We start from the raw sequence: 24,617 nt of genomic DNA on the forward strand, positions 1-24,617 counted from the left end.
TATGACTCACAATCCACAAGTGCTGGTCACTTAAACACCACTGTTTATTTTGAATAGATTCTGAATCATTGAACCATGACTCATTGATGACTCCTCCTGCTGCTCGTGCGAGCCTCATAACTTTCTGCAATTGTGCCAGGCCACGATCCTTCCTGTCTTCCAAAGAATGACAAAGGCTTCTTGATTAACTGCAGAATTCTGATTCATATATCACTCCACTTATCCATTCATCCACCTGTCTGTGGCCACTCGTGCTCCATTTATCACTGGTCTGTTATCACCATCTTGGGTTTCGCTTGGCATGTGACAAAGTGTGCAGGCAATTGCTTGCCATACTGGCATTGAAGTATCACACTTGAGTGTATTGTATATCACAGAGACACAGGCAAAATCTAATTTATGGTTTCATATCTGAAGAACAGTGATGAAATAGATTTGCAGGGTTATGCTATGATTTGAGACATGGATGATCATTAAACAATAACAGGCAGTTTAATTGGGTGACAAGCAATTAAGAGATAACAATAGATAGAAGATAAAAGAGATGAAATTGAAATAAGCAATAGATGGTGTAAATGACTTGTTAATGGTAATGTGAAGTAATAATAGTGAGCGGTTAAGATTTTGGGCTACTGATCGGTAAGTAATGAGTTCAAACCCCAGCCCTGCTAAGCTGACACTGTTGGGCCCTTGAGCAAGGCCCTTAACTGTCAACTGCTCAGATGTATAAATTAGATAAATGTAAGTCGCTCTGGATAAGGGCGTCTGCCAAATGCATGAAGTAAATGTATATAATGACTTCATGGAAGATAATTATGGCAAAAAAAACCAAAAAAAAAAACAACTTACTCTGGCACTTACACCTCTACTCTGCGCACTTTGCTTCTTCTGGAACTCAATTAATAGATTTTGTATGGTAGCACTACTTGTATTGGTCTCTGCTTGATATATCACTTTGCTTGTATTTCCTCATTTGCAAGTCGCTTTGGATAAAAGCATCTGCTAAATGAATAAATGTAAATGTAAATAATTTGAGAAGCCAGATGATTGACGGTAGAGATTCATACTGGAGGGATGGGTGCAATCCTAGGGTCCTTGCTTTGGTCCTGTTTATTGCCTGTGCAGAATTTCTCATGTTTACCCCATGTCCACTGCATTTCAAGTGGGTTCCCAGTTTCCTCTTACCTTCCCCCACCCCAAAAAAAAAAAAACACAAGGTGGATCAGCTACTCTGAATTGCCCCTAGGTCTGAATAATTGTGTGAATGTCTACGTGTATGGTGCCTTCTGATGGACTAGTGTCCCTTCCAGGGTGTATGCACAGAGAATTCCTGGGATATGCTCTGGATCCACCATGATCCTGACCAGGATAAAGCAGTTACTAAAGTTAATACAGTTTTTGCATTCAAAAATAAGAACCAGCCCAAATAAGAGCCAACAGAATTTGAAGTTCTAGTTCAGTTGTTGTTCAGTTGATAGTTCTTGTCAAATTTTCACCAACTTGAGAGCGAGATTTTTTCAATTCTATGAAAATTAGGTATGACACACTAAGGCGACAATCCTGGCGACTGGCTTGAATTCAATTCAATTTTATTTATTCAAGTCAACTGTATTTGTATAGTTCAAGTTCAAGTGGTGTTATTGTCATTTCAACCGTATACAGTTGGTACAGCAAACAATGAAATGAAACAACATTCCTCTAGAACCATGGTGCTACATAAAACAACACATTATCCACATGAGACGACACAGAACTAAATAAGATCTACAAACATTCTACATAAAGTGCACGTACAGACGTGTACTCAAAACACAGGACAGTACAGTAACTACTAAAACAGGACAATAGGCACAGTAGGCTCAGTATAGCGCTTTTTACAACGGTCATTGTCTGAAAACAGCTTTACAGAAACATATAAACACAGGATACAGATTTTAAGTGTGCGGATTAATCCCAATTGAGCAAACCAGTGGTGACGGTGGCAAGGAAAAACTCCCAAAGGTGTTAAGAGGAAGAAACCTTGAGAGGAACCAGACTCAGAAGCGAACCCATCTTCAGCTGGGTAATAACGAATAGTGTAAAAGAAAAGGAAATTTCATTATGGTTTTATATGAAGTCTGTTTGTTGAATTAATCCACTCATTTGATCAATCCTTTGATACTTGTGCTCCAGCGTTTCATCATTTCCTTACTCACAGCCTGCATATAGATCTAAATTAGTGTTTGACACAAAAGGAAAGAAAAAACATATAACCCTGGTTGCATTTTATCCTGTCATATACAACCTCTCATTAAGTGTCTACAGAGACATTATGAAGGAAAATTAAGCTTGAAAGGAAGTAGCAAAGATCGTTGGTGCCTCTGGTGAGTGAATGTAGCTAGTACAGCTTGCTTTGCTAATCTGACAGGGCAGCTTGTAAAAGCCTAGCATGTAACATGTAAAAAAATTCTGAATAAAAATTTCACACTGATTATAGCATTATTTAATTTGTGTTTTATTATTTAGTGACAACAGTAGAGGTTGCTACACACCTTAGCTTACAACTTGCTAGTGTGAATTTAGCATTATTCCCATAGCTTCAGCACAGGAAAACAGAGTATACGTGTGAGAAGTAGTAAGATCTCCCTTCTCTCTGCAAAAGCCACCGTTATTGCTTCCACTACACCGATGCAGACAATTTCGAGGCTTTATAGCTTTTTCATGTGGTTTAAGAGCTGATTCAGGGAAACTTTGGGCTGCTGTTCAGCTCTTTGATGCTGTTTATTGTGCAGGTTTTGCAAAGGCAGCACGTTCTTCCCTCCCTGCTGCTTTTTTGCTGATCTGAAGGGATTTCATGTGGCCTGCTGAGCACAGAGTGTGTCTCGCGCTGCAAGCCGAATGCTAATGAGTTCTATCAATAAGAGTACAGTTCACGAGTCCGGAAGCAGCCAAGAACAGCAAGGCAGCTCCTCAAGGGCTGACTGTTTGTGTATGTGGCATGTAGATGACCAAAAGCATTGATTAGATACATGTCAGAGTGCTCACCAAACACATACACACACATACTTACAGCCATAGGGAAGAGGGAATAATGGTGAAAGGGAAGTGGAAGGGGCTGCTTCTTGTTTGTAATGAATTGAAAGAGAAGGTGTAAAGTGTGTTGCGTTAATCAGGTTATTTATGTGGCTTCATCACCATTTTGCTCCTTACAAGAAATATATTAGTTATGATTGCTTGCATAAATTAAATGTAGACGTATTTTCAAGGGAGTAGACATAACTGCATTTTGTGTTAATTCTTATGGTTTGGCCTTTTAGGTTAAGCCATCAGGAGAGGACTCCATTTTGAATCCCGATCACATGATCCACAACCAAAATGTTAACATTCCACCTCCAAGTCACCTGATCTCCGACCTGAAGCCTTTCACCCAATACGACGTCAGAGTCGCCTGCCAGAGCAACCAGGGGGTCTCTGATTGGACGCCATGGGTGACCTTCAGCACCAATGAAGGAGGTAGGTCTTCACTAACTCAACTACTACAGATATATAATAATGTTTCTCTTATTAATAAAAATGGGAGTTATTACAACCAGAGGCAATGGTACACAACAGAACATCCTCTCACGTGTGAACAGCAAGAGTCAGTGAACTTTTGCTGAACTGCCTAACAATTGCTCATTATGTTGTAACTTCATTATGAAGTTCAGTGAACCAGATGTACTGTATAACTGAACTAATGCCGAGATAATAAAAAGTGAGAAGCAACTTTTGCTTCAGAGTATAACTTATTATAAATCTTGTATTCAGAATGCGTAGCATACATACTGAGCATCGTTTTACAGTAACTAATACAACCCTGTATAATTATTCATAAGTAGCACATTTATAGCTCATTTATAATAATAGCACATGTATTTGATTTATAACGTCAGGCCACATAATGCATTATAATAGCCATTCACAAGAACGTTGCAGACAATAATGTTGTAATACACTTTATACAACATCACTGTTGAATTCTGAATTCCGATTGGTCAGAAGGTGTTGATTAATTTTCTCTAACATCAGCTCTGATAATAGTGCCATGTAAGTCAATGTACTCATAGTAATTTTAATAATATATAATAATATATCTATATATGTGGATTAAAACATGTGTAATTGTTAATCGCATGATGATTTTGGCAAGGGCGTGGGGCATGATGACATAATGGTTAACATGTTTGCCTCACACCTCCAGGGTCAGGGGTTCGAATCCCACCACAGCCTAGCATGTGCGGAGATTGTATGTTGTCCACACGCTTCACGGGTTTCCTCCAGGTACTCCGGTTTCCCCCCTAGTCCTAAGATATGTGTTGTAGGTTGGTTGTTACTTCCAAATTATCCGTGGTGTGTGAAAGTCTCTATGGTTGTGCCCTGCGATGGGTTGACCAGGCTGTCCCATGCCTTGTGTCCAGAGATTCTGGCATAGGATCCAGGCTCTCCCATGACCCTGTGTAGGATAAATAGTATGAAAAACTGATAGATTGATACGTAGAGAACTTTGGTAACATGACAAGCTGCTTTTTTTGTCTTATTAATTTTAAGAGAGAGTTTTATTCCTTACATAACACTGCTTGTTGTACTCACAATCCAGAACTGCAATTTAGGACCGTAGGATTCATCAGAAGTGTTACCGGTAACTGTCATGGTGTCATGGTCTGGGTCAGAGTAGAGAAATAACGACTGCAGTGTTCACAGCTAAGGAAGCTAGAAAAGGTGTTTACAATCAAGCTCACACACTGCTATTTCTGTGCCCAGGGTAAACGAGCTATGGGATGTTTATAAAAAGTATGTGCAGGATGTTCGGCCGTTTCTCCTTCCCACCTCAAGACACAGTTTCAAATGTAAACTGCCTGAGAAGAGTATAGACCAAGCAGGGAGGGGTGAGAGGAAGAGGATTACCAAGGATATAAGTAAAGATGTGTATGTGTGTGAAGATGAGCGTGCGGTTCTTTCAGAAATGTCCTGAAATGGCAAATGTGGCTCCATGGTGTCTGTGTGGCAAGACTGCGTTTAGGTTTGAACCTCAGCTGGGTTTTTCCACCCCAACTAATGGATGAAGAAGTGATTTTAGGGGAAGAGAGAGCGACAGAGAGAGAGAGATCGAAAGCGAGGGGGGGTGGGAAAGGGTACATTCCTTAAAATGCCATCAATAAAATCTTTGCCATAAACAATAGTGGGGTGCTGGAGTAAAAGGTTATAGTCATCTAGTAAAATCTAGACAAGGGGAGGATATTAAGCATTAAGCAGGTTTTGTACTAGTTTCTTAACAGCATCTTATGAGGCGTTTGCCCAAATCATGACGTTCCTTCCTGCACAATATCACCACTGGAGGAGAAGTGAAAAAAGATGGGTCAAGGATTTGTGTTTATTTGCTAAATTGAAGAGTAAGCAAAAAGAGATGGGAGTTGTTGTTTTGCTGCAAAAGAAGAAAAGAGAAAGAGACGGAATCTGTGTAGCAGTATAAAAATAATTTTAAAAATATTGTTCAGGGGGAAAGGGCAGGATGGATACAGGGTGAGATAAAGTTGAATGAGTTAAAGTTGACTCATTATTCCATGTGTGTTTTTTTACTTTTGTCCCACTGTCCTGTAATACTCTTGGGCAGCGTTACTATGAATGTGTGTGTGTGTGTGTGTGTGTGTGTGTGTGTGTGTGTGTGTGTGTAGCCAATGTGGATGGTTAATCTTTTCCCTGTGAGTGTGTGTAAGGTGTGTTTTGAAAATCAGGGGTGTGTCACGTGTTCAGTACACCATGTCAGTTGCTGCAGTATGATCGGATTATGACCCTAATCCCATTCTGCCCCTCCTCTCTCTCTCTCTCTCTCTCTCTCTCTCTCTCTCTCTCTCTCTCTCTCGCTCATCGTGGCTACGGGCCGTTCTTCAAATTCCGGTCAGGAATGCACTTCCTGCGCTCCCCAACAAGCTGGCCATGTCCTTTCTCTCGATCCTTCCTTTCATCCTCAGTGCTCCCGGGGTCCCTCTCTAATGACCCCGGATGACCCGGAATTTCTCTGCGACCGAATAAGAAAAGGATGAAGCACAGGCATGAAGTGTGGGAAAAGGCAAAGAGATGGAGGGAGCAGGAAAATGTGGAGGAGGGAGTAAAAACAACATGCTCTTTGCTTGTTTCCCAGAGCCAGCCTGGCCCTAGGGATAAGTGCTATAGAGAGAGGGATGGGGTTGTGTGTGTGTGGGGGGGGGGGGGGGGGGTGTTGAGAAAGAGCCAAGTCATTCATCAAAAAAAGAGGGAAACAGAAATAAACTAAAAAACTATGAATCACAGAGAGGATTTTTCTTTGAGAGGATTACAGAATACAGAAATTGAATACAAAAATACAATAATTTCAGTGTACAGAAATGTAGGCTATATTTCTGCTATACTGCTAAAACAGTCATGTTTTCAGCATGTTTGCACATGATCCACATCTGCTGTGATCACGCCTTTGGAAATTGTTTCATGTAATGGTGTATCTAAGTGTAAATGCAGTACCATTTTTAGTCACCCGATTTTCACTCTGCCTCTACGTTGTTTGTGCTAACTAAATAGCTAGATAGTCTCAGTAAAGTCCAAGTATTTTTGGTCATGTGGCGTCTTTTCTTAATAATTAACTGATAAACCTAAGGGAGATTTCTGAGTGGGCTTTCGCACTGGCAGTTTAGTCTAATGTGAAATCTGTCATGCGGACCGGGAAGTGTACTGCGGTACTGAACCTGAAACTACCTGTAGGAGGTGGACTGAGTTCCACTTGACCAAAGGAATATATAAAGCAGCATCTGCGTGTGAGTCATTTAACTTGATCTCTCACTGTTCTTTTAAAACGACTGCGGCTACAAACAGCAAACAACGCTGATTTGTGACTAATTGCAGGGAGGCTAAAAACACGGTTCTGGCCTCGTAAAGTGCAAGACGCAGATGTAGCGCAGGGCTTGATGGGAACCCTTTGACTCATTTAAAGCTCCAGCCGCCTGTGACTGCTTAGTGGTGTGCTAATGGTGAGCTGTAACGTGTTTGGAGCCAGGTCTCTCAGTCTAGGATAGAAATCACAGATGACTGCTGTTAAAGAGCGTGTTTTTTTTTTTTTTGTCTTCAGTTCTGACTAATATGGACCGTGTACACAGTGAAGGTTCAGTTTAGGGAATTGCTTTTCCATTGAGCTGTGCCACGTTTTTGCACATGCTTGGCGAAAGAAAATATGACTCACACACATTAATCCCAGTGCAAGATCTGTCAGTAGTCTATGTCCTCCACATTTTTGTGAGCAGTTTGTGGCTTCTGTCAGTTATTCTATTTTCTTGCTTGTTTTTTCCTCCTCTCCATGTTTACTTATTCCCTCGTATTAGTCGTGTTAGTCACATGTGTTATTTTTTTTGTTTTTTGTTGGCTTGTCCGCAAAAACAGGAAGATTGGGTGTGTTCGGATAGACAGAAAGAGAGCAGTATGTGTGAGTTAAGCTTGAGAGTTTAAGAGATTTTGGCTCCAAAACACACCAGTTGTTTTGTTAGCGTTCAGCCAGATCCACATGTGGTAACAATCAGGCACGAAACGCTGCCTGATAGCATCGTCAGAGCTCTACCACGTTCAGAACAGCCCGAGCACTGTGACATGGGAGAGTGTGTTCCTGCAGGCCATGTAGAAAACAAGGAAACGAAAACCCACTGTATGTTTTAAGTGGGAAGAAGGAAAGAAAATTATACTTAACTGAACCAGTTTGTGGATACACACTCACACACGTATACACACTTTGCTATTTCTAGCCTGTTATTCATGTGTTTTGTTTTTTTTTCCTCTTGCCTGATCTTGGCCTTTCTGGCTGCCAGTGTGCGTTTTTAGTTTTTCTCCTTGTGCTCTGGAGCGGAGACAGAGGGACTGGGAGAGAAAAGGGACAGGGTACAAAAGGAAAAAAATAAAGAGGAGGTAGAGGGGGGGCCCAGACAGAGACATAGAGCCGTGTGTGTGTGTGTGTGTGTGTGTGTGTGTGTGTGTACTGGGTGGGTGTGAGATGACTTTTCTCTCAATCAACCTAATGCCCTCGGTTAGACTTTTTTCATTTTTACCACTGACCTCTTTTCTCTAGTAAAGATACATTCTCTGAATTCCCTGACACCACGTCCTCAGAGCTGGGACAAACACACAAACAGCTGGAAAACACATCTTGTGGGTGTCAAAAAAACGCAAAAGCTTACTTGGTTGTTACTCAATACAATATTAAAATAACAGATTACGACCAAGACAAGTAAATTTTTACCGTTTTTTACATCTCGACTTCTGGATAATGACTTATACTTTATGTGTTATTGTTTCTACTCATTTCAGTCAGCAAGAACATTAAAAAATATATATATGTTATTGAAGACTTTTGCATGAAACACACATAATATATGTGCCTATAATATAAAGTAAAAGACATAGGAGACAATGATTCTCATCCCAGGTCCTTCATATTTTCCATATTGTACAAACACATTTGAGTATTTTCCCTGCTCTAACACATCCTATTAATTATAGCAGGTGAGGTAAAGTGGAGAAAACAACTAAATACTGTGTCCAGGGCAACGGCAGAACAAGACCAGTATATATATAACACTGACAAATATTAACACTAGTAATACAAGAGTGTTTCCAATGGCACGCTGAAATCACTATACAGCACGCATGGTATTTCCTGATACCCGGTTAATGAACCATCTCACACTCATCATGGCTCGTCAGTGTATTTTGTTATTTTGGCTAAATTTCTCATTTTCGTATTAGCTTAAACAACTTTTTCCCCTGCCTTCTCTACAGTGTAAGCGCCAGAGTGTGCATCACAGGTAATTATAGTATCAGCTAGTTTTACCTTATTCATTTACCAGTCAGTGTAGATACAAGGCAGGTAAATAACATGGTAATTAAATGTGTTTGCTTTAAAGCATTACAGCTTAATAACTTGTTATTTCAAGATATTTCTGACTTAATATCTCATTATTTTTGAATTAATGCATTGTTATTCCAAGATATCATGTTATTATTTTGACTTAAAATCTCATTATTTTGAATTAATACATTGTTATTCCAAGATATCATGTTGTTATCTAGACTTAATATCTCATTATTTCAACTTAAAGATTTGTTATTTCAATATATCATGTTGTTATTTTGACTATAAAATATACCATATTATTTTTACTTAATAACTTGTTATTTCAAGATATTTCTGACTTAATATCTCTTTATTTTGACTTAATAGCACATGATTCTAAGATATTTTGTGATTATTTTGTCTTAATATCTCATTATTTCAACTTAGAGACTTATTTCATCAGGATATCATGTTATTCTAACCTAATATCTCATTATTTTGACTTAATGGCTTGTTATTTCAAGATATTGTTCTTTTGGCTTCATATCTCGTTATTTTGCCGTAATAATTGAGTAATATTAATAAGCATGCTTAATGACTTGTTACATCAAGATACTATGTCGTTATTTTGACTTTCAAATTAAGTACTCGTAAATTAAAGTTAATATCTAGATTATTTAATAGTTTTGGCATATTATTTCATTATTTCAACTTAATATTTAACACCCCACAATCATTAAGACTAATATATTGAATATAATAGCTTATCCCATAATCTTATTCCATATGCTGTTTTGCAGATAGTAAGTAAGTAAGTCAGTCTTGCTTTAATGGAATCCACGTGACAGATATATGTCGAATGATTGGTAAAAAAAAAAAAAAAACACAAAAAAGTTATTAAGCTGAAATAGTGAGGCATTCAGTTAAAATATTGTCATACTATCTTGAAATAATGAGATTAATTCAAAATAAGGACATAATATATTGAAAAAAAAACCAAGTTATTAAGTAGAATAATGAGATATTAAGTCAAAATAATAACATATGCTTCCTTATGTACACATATCTGATATTTAGTTTAAACGGAGTCAGGAATAGGATAGAGATGTTAATTCCATTGCTAGGAAGCACAGTAACATATGTAACATGCACCAAAGTTTTTTCTGTGACGTATGGTTAAGACTGTACTTAATGTGCATATGTGTGTGTTTTTAGTTCCAGACAGTGCACCAGTGAACGTCACTGCTATGCTGAACAAAACAGAGTTGCTGATCAGCTGGGCCAAACCTGACGGGAAGATTAATGGAGAGCTACAGGGCTACATGATTGAGTACAGCACACCTAATACGGAACAGGTAAAGTAAACACACACACACACACACACATATATACACACACTTACCATGCAAATTCCTCACAGTTTTCATCTGTGTTGTATTTCCTAATTAATACTCCCACAGTTACTCTTGTTGATGATTAAGCTTCCTATGAGTGCAAAAAAATCATCTGCATTTCCTCTGGGATTTTGTAACATTACACAATGTGTATAATGCGTATTGAACTCAAGTCAAGTCAAGTGGCTTTATTGTCATTTCAGCCATATATAAATATACAGCTGGTACAGTACACTGTGAAACAACGCAACGATTCTCCAGGACCATGGTGCTTCATAAAACAACACGCTAACCACATAAGACAACACAGAACTAAATAAGATCTACACATTTCTACATAAAGTGAATGTGCAAACGTGTGCAAACGTGTCTAAACAGCGCAAGACAGTACAGTAACTACTAAAACAGGAAAAACTCACAGTAAGTGTAGCGCCGAATAGTACACAGTTCTAGTGTTGAAGTGTCCGATATAACACGTAGTTCAAAGGAATAAAAATATAATAAAAATGCTGAGAATATAAACATAACATACTATGACATAGTATTCAGCAAATAAGCGTATACCATATATGGACATAGCAGTTATTCGGTAGCAGCCATCCATTAACCCATTCACCTCATTTCTTACACATTGTGATCTACTTCTAATCCTATCAAATGCTTCTTTGCAATGTGTTACTCATGAATGATTGACTTTGTAACATTTGGTATTTTCACCTTAACACTGCTAAGTCATTTTTTCAGTAGCAATTACATTGACGTCATGTTCTAGCTTAATGTGAATGTGCTTGCTTAATTTCAGGTGTGTGGTGATCACCATTAAATATTTTCAGTCAGGAGTGTGAAGATATATCTGTAATCTGAAATTGTTATATCAATATATATATATATATATATATATATATATATATATATATATATATATACATTCAGCACCGCTGAATACTTCATTCTTTTTGGTCAGAAGGTGTTGATTAATTTTCTATAACAACAGCTCTGACAGTGGTTCTGACAGTAATTCTAATCACGTGTTTACAATAATACACTCGTAATAGTGTTATCGTTTCTATAGTAAACACTGGTTCACTGGAACTTCTATGGTAGACATGCCACATTCTACTAATAGTAATAATAAATGGATTTTAAAAAAATAACATTATAAGAAAATTCTATAACTGTTGATCTGGGGAAATGTTCTATTTTTAGATGTTTATTTGATATTTAAAGAATGAGTCTCCAGTGTCAGCGCTTTGTAACAGCCAGTATATTTTCCACTACGGGAAAGACTTCAGGACAGAGGTTTTTGTGCCTAGCGGTTTCTAGGTAACCGGGCAGATTTGTCTTATTCACTTGAAGAGAGAGAGAGAACAAAAGAGGCTGGTAAGGGGAATAATGATTTATAGCTGTATATAACATAAGTGATAAGTTGTGAGGATCTTGATTCATGGACATACACAACATATTGTAACTGTAAATAGATAAAAAGTATGACAAGTCATTGTTTAACTTTAAAAATGATCATCGCTGGCAAACTGTCGTGGTATAAGAGGAATAAAACACTTCGGGAACTGCTGTTATTGGAATATAGTCAACTTTGGTGTGGTAACAGTCAGTGCGTTTACATGGACAGCAATAATCCACTATTAACCCGATTAACACAATACTCTGATTAAGAAACTACCATGTAAACAGCAATTTTTAATTACCATAATCCGATCAAGGTCATACTCGAAGTAAACACAAATCGAATTAAGACATGTGGAGTACTCCTGTTTTACTCACATTATCGAGGTGTATTACAGACATGTAAACACCTTAATCACATTATTAACGTCGTGTGAGAGTTTTCACCACATTTTACGACAGGACACAATCACACACGGCAGTGCTCAACCGTTTTACGGCAAAGAAGAGAGCATGGCTGCGTCCCAAACTGCGTACTTGCCTAATATAGGCCTATAGCAGGCGAAATACATGTATCTCGGCTACTATACAGTAGGTAAGTACGTGGTTTGGGACGCAGCCCATGGCTTCAAGCAGTCGTCTATTAGCATGTTTAGCATGACATGACAAATAATTAACCGCACTGTAAGCGTTCGTAAAAATTTTAAATAAAAACACCCAAAACTATATATACAGTACCATAATGAAGATGAACTGTATGTTGATACAGTGAGGGAAAAAAGTATTTGATCCCCTGCTGATTTTGTATGTTTGCCCACTGACAAAGAAATGATCAGTCTATAATTTTAATGGTAGATTTATTTGAACAGTGAGAGACAGAATAACAACAAGAAAATCCAGAAAAACACATGTCAAAAATGTTATAAATTGATTTGCATTTTAATGAGTATATATGTATTTGAAATAAGTATTTGACCCCTCTGCAAAACATGACTTAGTACTTGGTGGCAAAACCCTTGTTGGCAATCACAGAGGTCAGACGTTTCTTGTAGTTGGCCACCAGGTTTGCACACATCTCAGGAGGGATTTTGTCCCACTCCTCTTTGCAGATCTTCTCCAAGTCATTAAGGTTTCGAGGCTGACGTTTGGCAACTCGAACCTTCAGCTCCCTCCACAGATATTCTATGGGATTAAGGTCTGGAGACTGGCTAGGCCACTCCAGGACCTTAATGTGCTTCTTCTCGAGCCACTCCTTTGTTGCCTTGGCCGTGTGTTTTGGGTCATTGTCATGCTGGAATACGCATCCACGACCCATTTTCAATGCCCTGGCTGAGGGAAGGAGGTTCTCACCCAAGATTTGACGGTACATGGCCCCGTCCATCGTCCCTTTGATGCGGTGAATTGTCCTTTCCTCTTAGCAGAAAAACACTCCCAAAGCATAATGTTTCCACCTCCATGTTTGACGGTGGGGATGGTGTTCTTGGGGTCATAGGCAGCATTCCTCTTCCTCCAAACACGACGAGTTGAGTTGATGCCAAAGAGCTCCATTTTGGTCTCATCTGACCACAACACTTTCACCCAGTTGTCCTCTGAATCATTCAGATGTTCATTGGCAGACTTCAGATGGGCATGTATATGTGCTTTCTTGAGCAGGGGGACCTTGCAGGCGCTGCAGGATTTCGGTCCAGACTTGTGTAGGTCTACAATCTTGTCCCTGACATCCTTGGAGAGCTCTTTGGTCTTGGCCATGGTGGAGAGTGTGGAATCTGATTGATTGATTGTTTCTGTGGACAGGTGTCTTTTATACAGGTAACAAGCTGAGATTAGGAGCACTCCCTTTACGAGTGTGCTCCTAATCTCAGCTTGTTACCTGTATAAAAGAAACCTGGGAGCCAGAAATCTTTCTGATTGAGAGGGGGTCAAATACTTATTTCCCTAATTAAAATGCAAATCAATTTATAACATTTTTGACATGCGTTTTTCTGGATTTTCTTGTTGTTATTCTGTCTCTCACTGTTCAAATAAATTTACCATTAAAATTATAGACTGATCTTTTCTTTGTCCGTGTGCAAACATACAAAATCAGTAGGGGATGAAATACTTCTTTCCCTCACTGTACGTGAAATTTTGGAGGGATGTCGGACGGCGTGTCGCGGTGACGTAATGACGTGTGCCGTTAATTTAATTATGTTCTATATCATGTAAAACGGGAACATAAAAGGAGTATTCAAAAAGCGACTCATGTAAACACCTTAATCACATTTATTATCTTACTCAGAGTAAGGTCAATAATAAGATTACTGCTGTCCATGCAAATGTAGTCAGTAACTCTGCTTCATACAGTAACTACCAGGTCACTGGCTAATTGTTTTTCTATAACAGCACACCCTAAGTGTTTTATTTCTTACTTATTCTGCAAGAAAGGAGACAAATATACAAAGATGATGGATAGTGTGGCATGTTTCATGCTACATGTCCAGGTTATTTTTTTGATAAGGATGAGAACGATCCTCTTAACAGCTCCATTTAAAAAAAACATTCTAGCATATTTTCCACTTTTGCTTTGTTACTTGGCATCCATTTTTGACATTTGAACTGTCATAAGAAAACTTTATTCCAGCATTATTACAATGTACGAACTGAACCTGACACAATGAAGCCTATGCATTTTAATGTATGATGTCCTGAAGTTCTGTCCTCTCTCTCCTCCAGGTCGTGTTGGACATAGGAATGGTAACGGAGCTGTCTGTTAACATGTCAGTCCCTTTATCAAACATCACCTTCAGGGTGCGTGCCTACACGGGGGCAGGATACGGACCATGGACCCCGGTGCAGACGTCTCTTGTCCCTGCAGGTATGAGACACAGAGTGAGAGAACGGTGGAAAGAATGAAAGAGGCATTGAAGCAACATTTAAATTTCAATTCAAAATGATGAAAAGGATAGTTTATACAATTAATAATTATTGCTTTGTTGCTTACAGACATTGGACGGATACAATCGTCAGGTGAGTGGGCACGCACGTACACACGTACACACACACACATGCAGATAGAAGTGATCTCATGCACTTTCATGTTCATGGCATTTTCCAAACATTTTTGTACTTCCTTTTCATTTCTTGCTGCTTTCATTTTTGTCGGATGTTTCATAAGTTCAAAGAGGAAGGAAGAGACAAGACGGGAACAAAAAAGAAGGGGAAGGGGGAGTGTAGAAAGTGGGAAAGTCATAAATATTTAGCACCATGTTACATCTCTGTTAGCTTAGTCTAACACTGTCTATGAGCTGAATGAAATGGACAATAGAGACTGAGAGGGGTGTGGGGCAGGAAAAGAGGGAGGAGGGAGTGGAACAGGGTGGACAGGGAGAGATTTCCGTTAGGAAAGAAAGTAAGAAAGGAGGAACAGTATGAGCTAAACATATTAAATACCGGGTACACGCCCTGTAGGAAAGTCTGCACTGAGGTCATGTATGAGAAACTATCAACCACAAGACACACACACACACACACACACACACACACACACACACTGAGCTGCTGCAAGTCTTCATCCAAACATTTTTCAGTTTGTTCATTGCCTTAATGGTCCACATAATCGTCTAGTGCGGCACACCATATTGCGTGACATATTAGTGCTCCTGAAATTATGAGTTGTATCTGCGTTCCCGCCTCATTAATTGACTCTGCTTAACGGTTTCCGTCTGCCCCTTTATCTCCACCTCTGCCTCCAACAGGCACAAATTTCCCAAATCTCTTCCAACTGATCTCACACCAAAAGAGAACTTTGAGGATGCAGGATGGATTGAGAAATGTGCCACTGCTAACTGTGTTTAAAACAATTTCCAAAACACAGTATTTTTGCTGAAATGTGGTGCTCAGTTCTGTGCTCTCTTGCTTTTCCTAATTCCCTGGATGTAGTGACTCGAGTCTGAAATTTTGAATTTGATGTTGAAGAACTGAGTTTGAAATTGAAAATAAAACTTTTATTAGAAAATCATAATTGAAAGCTTGCATACAAATTCTGGTCATGGAATGCAATTTCAGTTTGCTATCATTCAAATTCAGCTTGTATTTCATAATCCTTTTATTTTTGTTGTGTTTCTAGACCTGTCATTAGTGTATAATTTAAATATACCTGAGAAAAAAGTAACATTCCGGTGCAGTGAAGAATTAGCTTTTCAAACTTCTGTTTCATCCCAGCCCAGAAATGAGCTCTGTCCTGCCTCTCTAAAAGGCATCTGTAGACATTACAGAGGACACTGGCTCAATTGAGGAACATGAGGAAGCTTATTTATTTGTTTGTTTGTTTCTTTGTTTGCAATTCACCTCATATGCAGCAGAGGTCTCTAAAAACTCCTCCTTTAAAATAGACAGCAATTTAATCAAAGGCAAATGACACGTTACAGATCTGTATATTAAAAAAACAAAAAAAAAACGCACTCAACAGTTGACCAGGCTGTGTGCAAATGAGGCAGCAAGTAAAATGTTGCTGCTGTTTTTGTTATTCTATCAGCACCACTTTCCTAAACCAGTCTGTTTTACCTCTTTCTCTCAGGTCGCTCCTCTCCTCCAGCGTTGTCCTGGCACTGGTGGTACGTAGTCATGGCCGTGGCAGTAGCTATAGCTCTGGCAGTGCTCATGGCTGTATACATGGCCAAACTGAGGCGGAAGGAAACACGTTTTGGGTGAGTAAACACCAGGCTGATGTACTGAAGGAAAAATGCAATGCCCACATGATCAGTGATGTGATTTAGTTTTAGTTTAGCTTTAGCTCCGGAGCTACAAGGATGACGTAGATAACAAATAATTTTTTCTAAAAAAAAATTTATTTAAATAAATGAAAACCTTCAGACGAAATGATTAAGCTATGCAAACTAATCCATATTTGAGTAAACTAGTCCATATTTAAGGTCAAAGTGGAACTATATTATAATCCGCATCACTTTCAGTGTTCTACTACTTCAGACTTTTGGAAGCGAGTCCTAGGGTCCTGAATTATTAAACCACGCTAAGAACATGGGTAAAAACATTATAATGTGTTAGTTTTGCATTTGTTAGAGAATGCAGTGTCATCCAAGATAACATTAGAGCTTAATGTTTTATTCAGACTTACAGAGTGCAGTAAGTCACATGAAACCACATTGGTGAGTCTGAGTGACATCGCCAATGAAATTAACAAAAAGATTTTGGATGAGATTAGGTGATAGCTATATTATCCATGTAGCTTTAGTAAAATTATGAGCAAACATATGTTGGACAAAAAATATGTCTTGGGACTTTGAGTATATTTGACTATATTTTTTCATTTTCTTTCATACAATGATTTGTTTTTCATGCTAAATATTTTCAGGCTAAAGATTGAAAGGGATTATCTAACGAAACACTGCGGTGTATGCTGTGTATATTGTATGTTCTCAGTGAGGCGTTTGAGCCCATGATGGAGAGTGGAGAGCTGGTGGTTCGGTATCGAGCTCGTCGTACGTACAGCCGCCGCACCAACGAAGCCACATGTGAGTCTGATTCTGCATCTTCCGATGTAGTATGTTAGTTGTACTACGTTCTCTCTTATGTCAGTGCTTTGCTTGAACCCACGAGTGAGATTGCAATCTCTCAGCATGTCCAAACATGATGGAAACTGAACGTGTGAATCTCATCAGTGTTCTCTGCAGCACTGTCTTGACCCCTATACTTAGGGTGTATGGTTTCTACCTAGCGGTATTTTTGAAAATGCTGGAATGTGTTTTTATCAATAGCCTCAAGCTGTTAGACAGATTGCTTGAAAGATGCTGTCATGTTGGTACTGCAGTGATTTTGGGTTTATGTTAAAAACGTTAATCTAATTGCATTAAATATTACATTTCATTATATTAGATCTGATTCTATTACAGTTAGAAAGTATAACAAAAGCTTATTATTATTATTAATAGTAGTAGTAGTAGTAGTAGTAGAAGTAGGCTTTTTTACAGTTCACAGTACAGAATGTTTTAGGTATTAAAAGACAGTTTAAGTAAACACAATTTCTAGCTATTAAGTAAGTAATTGTGGTGTACAAAAACCAAAGAACAGGTTAATTGTTTTGGTGTTGAAAAAAAAAAAGAAGTTAATACCAGCTTATAAGGATATGATGAAATTCCTTATAATTGGAAATTTATTTAAAGTACCAAGGACTGTAAGAACACTCTTTACTAGTGTACTTTATTTAAATTGTCTAGTTATTTAACAGCCAGCTAGCAAATTGGCTAAATAGTGCTTTGTATCAGATGAGACGAGCAATGCTCAAAAGCCCCCGATCCAGTTCCTTAATTAATTACAAGGCTTAGAATGTGTCTGACTTTAAATTAATAATGTAACAAAATTTATGCTTTATTTTATTTTACTTTTGTACATTTGTAAAGTTTGCTTTCTGCTCGCTGTCAGTTCTCAGGGTTCAGGGTGATCGGGGTGTTGCTTAAAGGTGCAATTTGTCACGTTAAATGTGTTTTTAAAAAGATTCCATAAAAAACCTGTGATTTCTCATGCAAGACATAAGGGATCTCACTAGTTTTCACTTCTAGGGTTGTGAATCTCCTTCTTCCAGAAGATGCAATACACATGGTAACACATAGTAATGAATCGATACCTTTCAGTTCACTACTTTGTCCTACTACTGATTTGGTACAATTGGATTTAAATCCAATCCAATATGATTTGGTCCAGTTAAAATAAATATGTATTGATGTATCCTAGTTTAGATTTTTGTGAGGAACAACAATTTTAAAGCACTTAGTCACTGTCATATACAATATATTGACACCTTCATAGGTGTGTGTAAGTTTATGGTGCTGTCAGAGTATTTTACATTTCCTGCTCATTTCCTCTCCAAACTTTTGACTTAAGACGCAAGACTCACTCATGCACACACTCGTGCACATGCACGACAGAACCGAAGACTGTGAATCGATTGCTGTGTGCTTCGTTGCAGTATGGGTTTTTAACCATTATCCTTTTGACTGTTGGGCCGTTTTTCTGATTCAAATAGTTTTCTTTGCACCCCTAGTTTCTTTAGGTTTCTGTTAAGATTTAAGGTTTCTGGCCCAGAAATGAACTCCCACAGACCATACCCCTCCTGCCCCAACCCCCTGCTGGAAAAAAAAGGTGCTTAGTCCTTCATCTTTTTTTTTAATCTTATTTCACAGCAGCCTGTGACATGTTGCTGAATTCGCCTAAAACTTGTATATCAGAATTTCCAATCTCTGACTATTCGACCCTATTGGTCAACTTTGGGAAAGTCTCCACTAACCCAAGTTCAGCAAATGACATCAAATCAACATGGCTGCTCACAACACAAACAGTAAACAAAGTAACACTTCTTGCATTTAAATGACTTATTGTCAGGTATTGTTTATTGGATCAGTCAACATACAAACATATTTGCTAACTCTATAATATTGATCATACAGTTTGTGTTTTAAGGAGGTAAATATATAGTACATCACTCATCACATTTAGATGGGTAGCCTATTGCTAAGAAAGACAATCATGGAGGAATCCACGTAGGGAAATCATTGCTTGTCAGTGTTTTGATTTACAAATGTCCTCTCAAGCAGCCGAAGGCTCTAAACATTACAAACTGCTCTATTAAAATGGCTTCAGTTTTAGTAAGAACACTTAGATTAGATATAAACCTTTTCCTTGGTGTGGAAACTTGGATACACACTATCTTCTCAAGAATGGACACACACACACACTCACACACGAGTCGGCATCACATTTCATAGTGTCAATGCATGCTCTAGTTCAGACAGTGCTTCTTTTATATTACCCTCCCTGCTGAGTCTTAACTTGCCTTTGTGACAAAGTGGCCGAGAGAAAAAGTTCAAATGCTCACAACACAACAGTTAGAGTAGAGAAGAAACTCAGAATAATAGCTTAAATGAAGAATGGAAGGAATTAGATTATATTCTCTGGAGTTGTTCATCAGTTTCGCCACCTGCTCAGGGGTACAAGTGGAGGTTCCCATAAGAACAAACATGTACTTGCGCTCAGCATGTGGGAGCATGTTCGAGGACTGAGCACATGCTTACGTGCACACCATAAACCCTCACAGCTGCAGGAAAACACTAGTGATCTACACATACACACCAGATGTGCTCCCGGACAGCTTTTTAGGAAGTTTAGGACAAGATGAATTATGGGCCACGGGGCTCTTTTCATGCCAAATTGCAGTGCTAGTTCATGCATAAAGTTGCTTGAGTAATTTTGTTCTACTGCTTGAACTGTTGAGTAAAGTTTAGATAGATAAATAACAAATAAATGAACAATTACTTTGATATTTATCCGTACTGTAAAGTAATATTTTGTCATTTCTCATTTATCAAACCGTGTCATTAGAGATAATTTGCCTTTTTTCAGTAGTAGAATACTGCATGGGAAGTTTTGAAACTAAATAACTTTATCTGGCTGATCTGGATAACCTCGTGCTGCCTTCACATGCTTGTTGAAAGTTCCTTCATTTAACATTAGTTAGGTAGGTAACCTGATTGATATCATTATCCACATCCACAGATTCCGACACTGGAAAGTCTTCAGGACTGAGTGGGTATTCATTTCTTGGTAGCATGAAAAACTGCATTTTTTTCTCTTATTAACCTCATGAGAGGGAAAAAGGAGAGACTGATGAGGGATTAGTAACAGGAATTAACTTGTTTTGTGGATGTTTCACAACATTACAAGCAACTATAAATGAATAAACAGTACGCCGAGTATGACATGCCGTTCTGTGTTCTTCTCTGCTGTGGTATAAGAGGAAGAACACCTGAGTCAAAAGGAAGGAATACATGTGAGTCAATATGCAGTAAGGAATAAAACTTTTTTTGATACATAATGAGTCTTTATTTATCACATACACATATGCACAGTGAAATTCGCTTTTCTTCACATACCCCAGCATGTCAGGAAGCTGGGGTCAGAGCGCAGGGTCAGCCATGATACAGCACCCCTGGAGCAGAGACGGTTAAGGGCCTTGCTCAAGGGTCCAACAGTGGCAGCTTATTTTCCATTAGCAGGCATTGTGTTTTATTCCTTTAATATTTCCAACCTCTGTTTTTCCTGCACATTTGACTTACATAACTAATTCAAGTGGCCAAAGCTAGAGCTAGACTGACTGGCACTCTCTGACCTCACTTGTTTTTGTGTGAAGCAGAAAGTTTAAGTGAAGTATGATGTAATGCTTTATCGGAGAACATAGACAGGGAGAAATGAAATCAGGCTTTTGTGTATGATGAAGCACGTTTTATTTTTCTTGCTTCTAGTGCGTGGGCATGTGTGTGTGTGTGTGTGTGTGTGTGTGTGTGACAATCACATTCTGGCTAAATTCCCTGGCAGTTACCTCCCTTCCACTTTCTCTCTTGTGGGAATGTTTAAAGAGAGAACAGACTTTTCCAGTTTCATTTAGTCATGTTGCCTTCGTGAGTGATTTCTACTGCATAAAGTCCTCTCCAGGATTCACTACAGCTGACCCAAATTGTTGTTTGATACAGTAATGACTATGAATAACTCCTGGCTACAGCTGACCGATATGATTGTTTATCATCTCTGCCAGTAAAATCAAATTTACTTCAAGGGCAATGACCGAGGATTTCACATGCAGCACTGAGTTTCTTTGCACTCTAGGCACGAAAAATACAAGGAAGTTTGCAGTGTTTTTCAATTGGTGCATTGGAAATTTTTAGAATTCGAATTTTGTGTAATGAGTGCCAGATGTTTAGAAAATCCTACATTTGGGACAATGTAGCATATTGTACATCTGCATGTTGTCACGATTCAAGGGCGGAGACGGATGCAAGTGCAGATTTACTTTAATATAACTACAAGTGAAACACAAGACAATAGCTACAGAGTTTGTGCCAAAACACTAAGGCAAAGAGTAAACATCAACCAAAGACCTAAACACAGCAACAGAGACAATGGCAAAGAAAAACAAATGGAAGACAAAGAATGCAGTGCCAACTGTGACTGATTCAGGTGCAGGTGGTCATGTGACTGTGATCCAGTGGCTGCTGGGAACTGTAGTTCAGAGTTCCTTCTCTGATTTGCATGACACATATAGGCTATTGAGCAGTTAGTCAGTCTGAATTTCGCTAGTTAACCAAATCTTGTCTGTTATCTGGGATTTTTTTTTTTTTTTTTTTTTAAAGGAGAGCTCAAGTCCTTACAAAGCCAGTCATCAGTATGTGTTTCTCTCTGCAGTGAACTCACTGGGAATCAGCGATGAACTCAAACAGAAGCTGCAAGACGTAATGGTGGACAGACACAAACTAACTCTGGGAAAAACACTCGGAGAGGGTGAGCATGGCTTCACATCCTACAATGGCTTTACAGCCTTAGTTATACTCCAGGCATGTAGAATAATGTATGTGTGTGTGTGTGTGTGTGTGTGTGTGTGTGTGTGTGTGTGTGTCTGTGTGTCTGTGTGTGTTTATGTGTGCAGGTGAGTTTGGCTCTGTTATGGAAGGCCTTCTGACTCAAGAGGACTCAGTTCTTAAAGTAGCAGTCAAGACAATGAAGAGTGAGTTTAGGACAAAACATATGAAAATTAATGAAATTCTCATTACATGGGCATTGTATAGTTGTTCATACTCTATTCATAGTATTCTCTTTTAAAATAAGCTGTTCTTTTTGTGTATGTGTGTGTGTGTGTGTGTGTGTGTGTGTGTGTGTGTGTCAGTTGCTATTTGTACCCGCACTGAGATGGAGGACTTTCTGAGAGAAGCAGCCTGTATGAAGGAGTTCGACCATCAGAATGTCATGAGGCTACTAGGTAAGAAAAGCAAATATTGCACAAGCAAGTGTATCATTGTCCTACAAACTATCTGGATCTAATGATTCGAGACTGTAAATAATAACACATCAAAACGAAACACTGGTGGGTTGATGCCGTTACCACACCAAGTTGATTATTTAACCATAAGAGCATTTTGAAAAGTGTTTTAGTCTTCTATTACCACATTACTAAAGAATGACACACCATTGTTGTGGCACATCTGTGAAACAAGTTAGTTCCTGTTATCGCTTACATTCTATAAACAGTTGATCCCTGACCAAACACTCTCTCTCAAACATTCTCTCTCTCTCTCTCTCTCTCTCTCTCTCTCTCACACTCTCTCATTTAATAAAACAAAAACACGGCTTGTCATTTTACAGAGAAACTAGACAGTGAAAAATTTTCTTTTCTAACACCTTTTTTATGTCGGGAACTTATTGACTGTATATCAGCGATCATACATGGTTCTTTGTTTTAAAAAACATAGCTTACTAACTGTTGGAATTACTGTGAGCAGTTACCCAAAAAAAAAACATACAAGTGAAATCAGAGTCATTTAACAAACAATTATACCTTTTCTTTTTTATTTTATTTTTTTATTTTTACAAATGATAAAGCAGAGTGAAAATACTATAATAATATAAGTTTCTAACATAACACTGTATGGTAAAAGCTGCTAAAAGCCAATAAAATGTTATATAATTATTGATCAAATATTAATATGCATGTTTACATACTATCTGGTAGAGATGGCTATTAAAACTTAAATGTATGTGTGTGTGTGTTTTGTAGGAGTGTGTTTGCAGACTGTGGAGAGCGAAGGCTTTCCATCTCCTGTGGTGATTCTGCCCTACATGAAACATGGTGACCTACACAGCTACCTGCTCTACTCAAGACTTGGAGACTCACCTGTAGTGAGTGTCTTCTCTGCTTTGCACAAATCACACATCATCCCCCCCCCCCCCCCCCCCCCCCCCACACACACACACACACACACACACTTCCTGTATCATGCCTGCTAAAAATCAGACCCCGATGGATTACGACAGTATTTTCATTCATCCAAAAAAAATGGTTTTGAACGTGCTCAATAACAATGAACTCATCAGAAACTGTTGAGCTCAAGCTGGGACATGTTGTACCTTCAGATATGTGGTCATGCGCTGGTCACACTCATGTGACCAATCTAGTGACTTTGACTGAACAGTACTCTACTGCCCCCTAATGTACAGTAACGCATACAGAGCAGTTTTGTAGTGTTTTATTCAGTGAGATATCATAATAGTAACATTGTTGAAGAAATGTTCATCTTTGTTTTTGTTTTTGCAGTATCTACCATCTCAGATGCTGGTGAAGTTTATGACAGATATCGCTCGAGGAATGGAGTACCTGAGCAGCAAGAACTTCATCCATAGAGACTTGGCTGCACGGAACTGCATGTTAAATGAGAACATGAACGTGTGTGTTGCTGACTTCGGGCTCTCTAAGAAGATTTACAATGGTGATTACTACAGGCAGGGCCGCATCTCAAAAATGCCTGTCAAGTGGATTGCGATTGAAAGCCTGGCAGACAGAGTTTACACCACCAAGAGTGATGTGGTAAGTGTGTGTGTGTGTGTGTGTGTGTGTGTGTGTGTGTGTGAACTCCCTCTAATTACTCCCTCTAATTTAAAATTAATTTAATTAATTTAAAAAAGATAAGGAAAAAGTTATTTGTATTGTTTTTATAAATGTAGAAATATTTCTTAATTTGTAAATACATTACACTGATTTTTATCTTATGACATCATGTTACATATATTTATATATATATATAATTTTTGTAGGTTAAGATTTATATATACATATATATGCATCCCAAAATTATAAAATACCACAGATGTGTTGAAATAAATTAGATAAATATAGTATGGTGTAAATACAGATATGATACAGATGTATTTTTTTCATTCTTATCCTCAAAGCCAATAACCTGTGTGTATCTTTTATCAGTGGTCCTTTGGCGTGACGATGTGGGAAATCGCTACACGTGGTCAGACTCCATACCCCGGTGTGGAGAACAGTGAGATTTATGACTACCTGAGACAAGGCAACCGTCTGAAACAGCCTCCGGACTGCCTGGACAGCATGTGAGTGTGTTTTTTCAACAGATTTT

The 24,617-nt window shown here is 38.5% G+C and overlaps 1 protein-coding gene across 1 annotated transcript in view; it reads left to right on the forward strand.

Annotated features, from left to right (window-relative positions):
- LOC108280600 (tyrosine-protein kinase receptor UFO) overlaps positions 1-24,617 on the forward strand; it is a 39,584-nt gene that overhangs the window by 11,504 nt on the left and 3,463 nt on the right. The window contains exons 7-18 of the mRNA XM_017495757.3: positions 3,297-3,492; positions 10,079-10,218; positions 14,374-14,515; positions 14,644-14,667; positions 16,217-16,346; positions 17,080-17,171; positions 21,889-21,984; positions 22,130-22,207; positions 22,367-22,459; positions 23,255-23,376; positions 23,792-24,061; positions 24,455-24,591. Of these exons, the coding sequence (XP_017351246.1) occupies positions 3,297-3,492; positions 10,079-10,218; positions 14,374-14,515; positions 14,644-14,667; positions 16,217-16,346; positions 17,080-17,171; positions 21,889-21,984; positions 22,130-22,207; positions 22,367-22,459; positions 23,255-23,376; positions 23,792-24,061; positions 24,455-24,591 (1,520 nt within the window). The remainder of the gene's footprint in view (positions 1-3,296; positions 3,493-10,078; positions 10,219-14,373; positions 14,516-14,643; positions 14,668-16,216; positions 16,347-17,079; positions 17,172-21,888; positions 21,985-22,129; positions 22,208-22,366; positions 22,460-23,254; positions 23,377-23,791; positions 24,062-24,454; positions 24,592-24,617) is intronic.

The sequence above is a fragment of the Ictalurus punctatus genome, chromosome 20 (assembly GCF_001660625.3).
Source record: "Ictalurus punctatus breed USDA103 chromosome 20, Coco_2.0, whole genome shotgun sequence".
Taxonomy (NCBI): Eukaryota; Metazoa; Chordata; class Actinopteri; order Siluriformes; family Ictaluridae; genus Ictalurus; species Ictalurus punctatus.